This window comes from Aythya marila (genome assembly GCF_965140915.1).
Source record: "Aythya marila genome assembly, chromosome: 2".
In the NCBI taxonomy this organism is placed as follows: domain Eukaryota; kingdom Metazoa; phylum Chordata; class Aves; order Anseriformes; family Anatidae; genus Aythya; species Aythya marila.
The window spans coordinates 103,751,855-103,760,305 of record NC_139043.1 but is presented as its reverse complement, the minus strand read 5'-3'; the positions used below and the strand labels follow the sequence as shown (position 1 = coordinate 103,760,305).

The window sequence follows — 8,451 nt, the reverse complement described above, 5'->3', positions numbered from 1 at the left end:
GATCAGCGCCAAGGGGGGATGCAGCAGGACGTAAAGCATCCCTGCCCTGCCCCAGCCTACCACAGCCACCACCTCGAGCTTCCCCTATTATTATTATTACCCTAACGAGTGCCTTCCCTCTCCTCTGGTGAAGGTGGAGCTCTTCGTATCAGTGGCTTCAGGCGTTGGAGCCACTGCTCGCCGTGGTTATGAATCTGGGGTTGCATTTGAGCTTTCTTCTTCTTCCTTTTGGCTTTGCTTTTAGCTGATGCCCTCGGAGCTCTGAGCAGCGGGTTCGGATGGTTGAACGAGCCGAAGCGCCGCAGATGATGACAGGATGTTGGCAGGAGGGAGAGGGGGAAGTCAGATAATCTTTTGGCAGCCGATGAAACAAAATCTGCTTTGTAGTTTGAGGGTTTCCGACTCAAACTGCTCGGTGACACGGCGCAGGGCGGCAGCTCTGGGCCCGGGCTTCCCGCAAGTGCCAGCCAGGTAAAGAAAGTCTGGCAGGGCCGTAAAGGGCATCGGCCTCTGTAGCTGTGCCAAGAAGATACTAAAAAAATGCTGCTTTTGTTGTTTTTTTGACTTCTAACAGGTGATATGGCAAAAAAGAGCTTGGTAGCTGGCAGCCTCCTGCCACTCTCCTTCCCCTTCCCCGTCCATCCCTTTTATCTACGCCCAGGGAGGCAGCAGTGCCTGCCTAATGAGGTTTGTTCAACAATTTAAATACTCTCCCAGATCCCCACTGAGCCAGCACTTTTGGTTGGTCGAAGTTATTTTTTTACGACCCTGTTTCTGCAGCCTGTAAAGAGGGATTTCATGCTTGGCGTGAGGAGCTCTTTCCGAAATTTGGCATCTGTGTGGAAACACCGGCTCTGCTGAGGAGGAGCAGGGCTGTGCAGCTGCGTGTAGCTCCGTGTGCTCTGCTCTTTGGGTTACAGCCTGCTTTTTCCACAGGCTGTGCCTATGTCCTGAGCCACCGATGCAGAGCACGCGTGGGCTGCGTCGCACGGAGCAGGAGACGGCAACTTCAGCCAGGGGTAGTTGGGTGTCGTTGATTTTTGCAGCCTAAAAATTACGTATTCCAGCTTTTTTTTCCAAGGTTGTTCCGCTGCTGTTCAGCCACAAGAGGCTGTGCCTTCTGCAGCCAGTCCGGAGATTAGGGGCAGTCAGGTGGAGGTGGCGCCTCCAAAGCTGATTTCGCAGCGAGAGATTTGGATAATGCCCTCGGTAATATGCCCTAAGTTTTGGTTAGCCCTGACGTGGGCAGGCGGTCGGGCTCGGAGATCTTTGTAGGTCCTTTCCTACTGAACTCTTCTAATCCCAGCTAATCCAGGAAGATTTAGGAGCGCCTGTGGCAGGAGCTCTGGGCCTCCATTTGATGCCTGAGCACCTCCCGTGAGCAGTGAGGGGGACAGAAATGGGGCTGCCCTGGTGTCCTGGCACTGTTTGGTGTACAAGGGTGCCTGCTGGGCTTTATTTTCAAGGGCTGTAGAAAGAGAAGTGCCAAGAACGGGACGGGACTTAGGCAGCCACTGCGTTTTTTGTTGACATTCCCAGCAGTACTTCAAGTTCTCCGAGATTTCTTGAATAACTGCAGCTTTACTCACAGCACAGCTTTCCTGGGAGCCGAGAACTGCTTCGGCTGTGGCTCTGCGCTTCCTCCTCAAGGCTCCTCATGCCTCTCGCTTTGCGCGTGGTGCCTGCGAGAAGGTTGTCAGCTCAGAGCCTGAACAAAGCAGCCAACACTCCCTTGCTTTCAGTGGGCTGGCAGCATGAAAGCTGTGGTTAACAGCTGCATCGCGCCTGGCATCCTTTGGTTGCTTCCCCTTCTCCATAATCACTATAAAAAAAGAAAAACAACAACGAAACCAACACGGTCTGATTTATTATGTCCGTTTGGATCACATTTTCCTAATCCACCTGGGGTGTAGGGCAGTATGTTTCTTCTGGATCCACACACTTTAAGCAGAAAGAGGCTAGAAAGCCTCCTGGTGCTCCCAGCTCACAAGTCCTGGGGTAAATGTGGTGCAGTCGAGATCCTTTGGAGGATGAAGAGCTATCTGTGGGGTAATCACATGCTCAGCAGAGAGAAAAGTTGGAGGGAGCTGTCAGCTTGGGGACTTGGAAGCCGGCCGTGGAGGGCTGCTTTTTGTTTTGGAGCTGTGGTAAAAGCCTCAGCTCCGGTTTTGGGTTACACCGCCAAACTTCAGGGCCTTACAAGCAACTGAACAACAAAGAGAGCGCTTAGACAACAAGGCAGAGAGGATTTCCTAATCGTCGTAGTAAAACTGGTGCTGCTGAAGATAATAATTAAAAGAGTGTGCTGTTTCAGCCGAGGAAAATGAGACTCCGTGGCTCTAGACGCACTGATTAAATGTGGTGTGAGAACAGTGTTGAACCAGGGGGACGAGGAGAAAATGCTTATACTTAAATGAGTGGGGTTTGATGTTTTTAAAATAACTTCTCTGAAATGTAAGTATTTTGTGATAACGTATTTCGGCATAGCTCATCCTAGCAGACAACGGGCTGAGTTGCAGACACTGAGAACTTAGAATTGACAGATCTCACTCCCCTAGGGTCTCTGCCTCCTCTCTCTGCTTTCCCTATCACCCTTTTTTTTCCTTTATGCCTCACAGTCATGATGATTGCACTCCTACCTCGAAATCTATATGTGTAATTAATTTTTAACTGACCTTTTAAAGTACTTTAAGACCTTTAAAACCGTTTTTTCCCCCTCTTGGTGTAGAGCACATGTGTACTGTGGTGTATTTTGATGACTGCATGTCAATACATCAGTGCAAGATCTCCTGCGAGTCCATGGGAGCGTCCAAGTACCGATGGTTTCACAACGCCTGCTGTGAGTGTATCGGGCCGGAATGCATCGACTACGGCAGCAAAACTGTAAAATGCATGAACTGTATGTTTTGAAGCAGGAAAAGTGAAATGCAGTACTATGGAGGCCAAAGGAATCCCTCGCAGTTCCGAGCTGGGGATTGGAAAACACTGCCTTGTGGTGGAGTGCCTACTGGTTGCAACTAAATGTAGCTGGTTGAAAAAAAGATGTATAAAATTTGAAACTTTTTTCCTTTTTTTGTTTTTTAATTCAAGCAAGGCTAACTTGTAGATGTTTCGACATTACGTTTTAAGTTTATTTTTCTTTGTTTCTGTTTGAATGGTACAGCCGTGCTCATCCTTGCTGTTCTGATTTTGTTTTCCTCTGATTTGAAACTATCGACTGTATTGGTTTTCAGGATGTAATACTAGAGCTAGTAGTTAGAGTAGGGAAACCTTAAGCACGTGGTAATGAGATTCCCATCGTCTGAGTTCAACAAGTAATTAAATGGATACTGAGTTGAAGAGGGAGAGTTCTTTAGGTTTTTGTTTTCAAACCTTATTACCCTCCAGTTTCTGAGCGTAGCCTTCTATTGTGAAAACGGTATTTGAAGAATAAGTAATGCTTTCCCTTCAAATTCAAAATGTGGGCTGTCGTGGATAAAATCCTAGCTTCTTAGAAGGGCTGCCCAACACAACACTGTGTGGGACACTTCTACAAGTTTTGTTTGCCCTGCACTTTTCAGTACGTTGGGAACTGAAAAAAAATCTTTTCAGTCTTTTCTTGAATACGTTAGGTGCAGTTGCATCTCCCTCTTTTTGCACTGTTCTCTAGGGTCACTTAATTTCTGAACATTCAGTGCAGCAAAGGGAACATGAAAGTTCATTATGAATTTAATGAATAAATGAATAAAGAAGAACGAAACAGCGTGAACTAGCAGGTGCTACGGTTGAGCAGTTGGCAGCAGACGCGTTCACATTTAGTTTGCTCTGAATATTTATTCCAAAACTTAATTCTTTTTTTTTTCCATGAGATGTTGTCAATGAAGATGTGTCCTCAAAGGCAAAGTGAGGGTGTTCTGGTACAGAACCTTGTCCGTGTCTGTAAAAAAAATTGTAATGTGTTACATGGCGATTGTTAGGACCCAATGAAGTCTCCACTGATAATGGTACTGAGTACAGGAATAAAGTGCGTGAGTAGTTAAGGATCAGCTTCTGGTATTTATAATGGTGTATTTTTTAACTCCTTGTTTGTTTTTTTTTAATGCATATATGCATATATCTATATGCACACACGAAGAATTTGGCTAGTCCTGTTTCTCTCACTAACCTCAGTCCAGAGGGATTCCACTGTTTTCTAGTCACTCCTGTGTATCTGTACCGTGTACAAATGAAAGCAGTCATTTTACATTTATTTTACTGAAAGGTTGCCTGGGTGGTTTTTTCATACAGCTCTTTCAACAAGCCAATATATAAATAACTCTTGTGAAATAACGTTACTTTCTTCAGTCTCTTTTCCAGCTGTAAAGAAGTACTTGAAAGATGACAGTTTGTTTTGAACTAGTAGATAACGGAGTACCAGCATACTTTAAACTTGCAATTAAGTGATAAAAAGTCGTAGATATGAATAGAAGAACCTAGCTTGTAATGAAGGAGTTGATCTCTGCATATCTGACGATTCATGTTATCTTTTCTTTTTCCCGATTTCCTTAAAATGAATGAGAGAAGGAATATGTTAGGAGCAGCTGTGCCCGCTTCTGGCTGGAGGACGATGCGTTGTTCTTCACCAATTCAGAAGGCACGTAGTAAACATTCCTGCAGGTCGCTAGCATGTTTAAGACTTCAAAATGTTAAATTATTTGAAACGCTATCATAGTTCAGAATCTTCCATGAGAGGAAAAAAAAAAAAAAACACAGGGCTGATGTTTCTGGGTAGGCACATGCTGTCGTGGATCTGGGACACCGACTCCACTCACATCACCAGGATTTCACTGAGGTCAAGTCAAAGAAACAGCGAGGGTGGAGGAGACTTGCCTAACACGTGTCTGGGAAACCCTGGGGGAACAGCATAAAATTGTAAATAGATCAGTCTGTGTAATGGCCTGAGAGTAGGTAGTGAGGATGCACACTTTCTGGGGCTTGCCTTATTTTTGTAATTCTTAATGCTGTCTAGAGTTTGCTGTAAGCGTTGCGTGTATGCTAATGTCATACAGCAATAGCAAATGTATTTTATTACGATGAGTGTTTTAAGAGGTATTTTAATAAAAAGACATTACTGTTTCTTGTGTTTTCATTCTCGTGGTTTTGTCAAGGTGAATGTTACCAGGAAGCACAGTATGAAAGTTACTAATCTGAATGAGTGCAAAGACTTTAAAATAGTGTACCTCCATAACTCTCAAGGGAGTTGTACAGGCACCCACCCTCGTCGAGGGTTTTGAGAGAACATTTTTCATCTCTCCCTCTCCCCACTGAAACTAAGTCGTGGTGCAGTCAGGACTGGGAGAAACGGAGGCCATGGGGAGCGCAGGCCCTTTTTTCAAGTTCTGCCAGTTTTTCTTCACCTCTGAAGGACCAGGTGTTTCATGACGATACCAAGTTCAGCTCTCAATTCAATTATGTGGCTAGTCAAGGAAGGAAGATGGATGGTTTCTGCACTAAAATGAGTGTACTTGCTTTGGCCTTTGGTCATGACGTGGAATTGATTTCTGGAAGTTATCTCGTACTTTCCATTGTGTGCACAGCTCTTTTAGTTGTGTAAGCAAAAAATGACTTCACAGCACTTTATTTCCTGGGGAGTTCATCTATGGTACCAGCAGATCCAACCACATAGACCGAGTGCCAGTGAACCACTGAACATGCTTTAACTATTGAGCTGATCATATTTGGCAGGAGCCATCTTGTTCAAAGGAGCGTTATTTTCTAATTTTGGACAAACTTAGAAGCTGAGATATTAAAATGGCTTCTGAGGGGCTACTTTAGACTGACGATCAGAAGAAGTTATTAGCTTTCACTAATAAACAGACAACCTCAACCATTGAGCTGGCTTTCTTGAAGAGGTATTTCAACTGAGAGAAAATGGCAGGGAATTACTCATTTACACAACTGTGCTTTTTTTCTCCCATTTTTTTTTCCTGACAAAAATGCTTTCTGTATCTCCATTATTATTTCGTTACACATAAGAGGCTCACATGCAACAGCAAGACAAATTTCAAAGCAGAGAGCTTGCCATCTCTGCTTGACTTTGTCCTTAAAACGGTACGAGTTTAGGAGGAGTAAATGCAGGGTGTGTAGGGTCAGAACGTGCCTCTGTCTGTGTAAGCAGGCTTCAGACCACAACGAGTTTTGTAAAGTCAGGAGTCAGCCAAATGTATTTCACATGGCAGGAAATTGGTCTTCTAAGCTCTGCTCACAATCTCTTGTTTGTCTTCATCAAAAAATGGGAGAGGGCTCGTTCCGTGTTCATTAGCTTGATGGGCCCATTGTGTGCAAACTTGTGCTGGCAACAGCTGCTGATAATGCTTGTTCTTCAGAGCTGAGAGCCTCTGGCGACTGTGGCTTCAAGCGGAGCTCCTCACAGGCGATCATCCCGGATGCCTTCGGATGTCACCCAAGTAACCTCCCTCTCTTCTGCTGCCAGGAGCAGTCCAGCCTTTCCCCGACGGAAATCCCCCAGAGCATTAACTGCGATGTGAAGTTAAATAAACCAGAAGGTAATTTGGTGGTAAAGCGTTTCTCGGGGAAGGGAGGAGGAGAACTGGAAGCCGCGTGGTTATGTAATAATAGTATGTAATATTGCGGGGACAACATCCCCGTGCTCTCCAGCGCTAATCGGAGCGTTTACAGCCCTCCCCTTTGTGCTGCCCACTGAATAGCACCAATTCCTGCGGGGGACCTCTTCCACTACCCCAGGAGGCCGCACAAAGAGCCCCTTTGACAGGGACTGAGCGGCACTGAGCCTCGAGCGGCTGAAGGGTCTTGGCACGGGGCGCCTCTCCGTCACCTCACGTCCTGCCAAACGGCAATTTATGACCCAATTTAACCCGATTTATAATGTTATACCCAGGTTGTAACATTATGAACTGTGTTTTAGGAGGTGGAGCCCAGGGAGGCGGCTCCCCCTGCCACACAGGAGGAGGAGCAGGGGGCAGCGCCCCCGGGGCTGTGTCGGGCTGTGCCCCGTGTGCTGGGTGCTTGTGCCTTTACAGACGTTAAGGGGCGTTAAATCACAGCGGGCTCCGCTGTAACCGTCACTAACGGACACGTTTATTTGTAAAAACAAAAAAAAAATTTCCCCTCCACAGAAGAGCGGTGGGCATGAGGCGACCGCAAAGCCCGCTGGGAGTTGTAGTCCGGCGGCCGGAAGCCGCGCTCCACCTCCCCTTCCGGCACCCTTTCCCGTGGAACTACAACGCCCATCACGCACCGCGCGCGGGACCTCACCGCCCCTCAGCCCCCTCCCCTATGCGGCGCATGCGCAGCTCCCCGCAACCCGTCGAGAGGGGGGCTCCCCGCGCATGCGCGCGGCGGGCGAGCTCGCGCCGCTCCTCAGGCGTCCTTGCGGGCCGGGGCCGGGGCCGGGGCCGGGGCCGGGGCCGGGATGGGCACCGCAGGCGGAGCCGCAGCGCCGGCGAGCGGGACCCCGACGGTCAGTGCCCGCGGGGCGAGCCCCGCTACCGCCGGTAACCCCGCTGAGGAAGCCGCTTTTGGGGCTGGGAGGGGGGTAACGGGCGGCGCGAGCCCCCCCCCGGCCGTTAACGGCTGCTGAGGGGGAGGGGGTGGGGGGGGCAGCGCCTCATGAGGCGTCCTCGGGAAGGGGGGGGCGGCCTGGGGCTGTGGGGGGGGTGGGGAGGGTGAGGGGGATGAGGGGGGTGCTGGTGGGGTCGGGGGTGCCCCTGGTGCTGCTCAGTGCCTGGGTTTGGGGTGGGGGAGCCCTGAAGGGGTGTGGGGGCTGGGGGGGCAGCTGGCGGGGTGCTTGTGTGTGGGGAAGCCAGGCTGTAGGGGATCTGTCCCTGAATATGTTGTGCGTGGCCCTCCCCTGGGTGTCCAGGGGTTGGTGGTTTTCTTGTTAAACGGAGTAATGATAGGCAGAGGGGTTTTGGGAAGTCGCGTAAAGGAGGTGGGTTTGTATGGATCTTTGCCTTCCAGCGCAGCGAGGCAGCTGTGGCAGCATCCCCTATGACTGTTTCTCACCTGGAAAGCGAGGTTGGAGCCAACCGGTCGTTAAGCGCCCCTCCAACCCAAGCCTTTCTGTGAGCAGCTCACTGGGACTCTCCACCTGTCATACACCCTTCTAAGGGCGATAGTAAGGCCCTGGGGGATACGATCCAGGATTGTAACGATTCACATTCATCACCGAGCTTAAAAAAATTGGGGAGAGGTCCCTTCGAATAGATTTTTTTATGCTGTTACACACAGTTGCTGATGAAACATGGTGTAGGCTTCCTTCAGATCGCTTCTCATCGTCTTGTACAGTCAGTGCAGCACGTGCTCTTGAGGGGCTCTCCCCTACAGAGAAGTGAAATGGGGAAAAAAAAGCTTGCAAGCTGTCATGGGGTTTGAGTGTTTGCTACTCGGGGTGCTTGAAATTTAGCAAACAGCCCTGCTGCAGTGTTCAGGTAACTAGGTTGGAAGGAGGCT

The 8,451-nt window shown here is 48.8% G+C and overlaps 2 protein-coding genes across 3 annotated transcripts in view; both read left to right on the top strand.

The window, feature by feature from the left end:
• TWSG1 (twisted gastrulation BMP signaling modulator 1) overlaps positions 1–5,094 on the top strand; it is a 17,160-nt gene extending 12,066 nt beyond the window's left edge. Inside the window, exon 5 of the mRNA XM_082752678.1 lies at positions 2,729–5,094. Coding sequence (XP_082608804.1) covers positions 2,729–2,910 — 182 coding nt within the window. The 3' untranslated portion in view covers positions 2,911–5,094. The remainder of the gene's footprint in view (positions 1–2,728) is intronic.
• Positions 5,095–7,335: 2,241 nt separating this feature from the next.
• RALBP1 (ralA binding protein 1) overlaps positions 7,336–8,451 on the top strand; it is a 28,460-nt gene continuing 27,344 nt past the window's right edge. Inside the window, exon 1 of one of the 2 annotated variants that reach the window (XM_082754999.1) lies at positions 7,336–7,459. The gene's annotated coding sequence lies outside the window, so the exon portion shown is untranslated. Of the gene's footprint in view, positions 7,494–8,451 lie in introns of both variants that reach the window. The other variant, XM_082755000.1, reaches the window with a different exon arrangement.